The sequence below is a fragment of the Penaeus monodon genome, chromosome 15 (genome assembly GCF_015228065.2).
Source record: "Penaeus monodon isolate SGIC_2016 chromosome 15, NSTDA_Pmon_1, whole genome shotgun sequence".
NCBI classification, from domain to species: domain Eukaryota; kingdom Metazoa; phylum Arthropoda; class Malacostraca; order Decapoda; family Penaeidae; genus Penaeus; species Penaeus monodon.
In genome coordinates this window covers 26,215,065-26,215,776 of record NC_051400.1, presented here as the reverse complement: position 1 = coordinate 26,215,776, position 712 = coordinate 26,215,065, and the positions used below count along the sequence as shown (strand labels likewise).

The 712-nt window shown below is 39.5% G+C and overlaps 1 protein-coding gene across 2 annotated transcripts in view; it reads left to right on the top strand.

The window, feature by feature from the left end:
- Positions 1-712, top strand: part of LOC119581862 (cytochrome P450 9e2-like) — a 7,676-nt gene that overhangs the window by 2,846 nt on the left and 4,118 nt on the right. For both annotated transcript variants that reach the window (XM_037930006.1, XM_037930007.1), the window contains exons 4-5: positions 2-220; positions 320-380. In XM_037930006.1, coding sequence (XP_037785934.1) covers positions 2-220; positions 320-380 — 280 coding nt within the window. The remainder of the gene's footprint in view (position 1; positions 221-319; positions 381-712) is intronic.

Genomic DNA, 712 nt, shown 5'->3' with positions numbered 1-712 from the left:
GCCTTGAGTGACGACACCATCATAGCATCTGCAGTCCTCTTCATAATTGCCGGCTACGACACCACATCCAACACCCTTGGCATTGCATCCTTCCTCTTAGCTAAACACACCAAGGAGCAGGAACTCCTTCGAGAAGAGCTGAGGAAGCTGATTGCAGAGCACGGGTCTCTCACTTACCAGGCGATTATGGAGGCCAAGTACCTGGATGGCTGTGTATCCGGTAAGAGAAAGTCTACCACTTGACGGAATGTGGACACTGATTCTTTTACATTGATAAAGGAACTTCGAATGGAGATCTCTTACCTTTTTTCTTTCCCAGAGACCTTGAGAATTTACCCGCCTGTTGTTGTAAATGCAAGATGTTGCACTATGGATTATAAGTAAGTTAACAATTCACTTGAAGTTGTTGCCCTAAGCATCATACGTTAACATACTATTGAATAACTATAGTGGTTTCGGAATTACTTCTTTCATGTTAGGCCTAATACATGCATTTTATATAAAAAAAACATCAGATTGTTATTACTTCATACTATATTATACAACCGCTCTTAACCTCAGTTTTGACTTCCGACTCTATAAACAATTAATGTTAGCTGGTAGGGTATTTCATCAAACATATTCTAATAGTTTGGTTGTTGCATATTATACATTTAAAATAAGTCAGTGTGACAGTCTTGGAATGGGCTAAAGATCCCACAGACTGATCTAA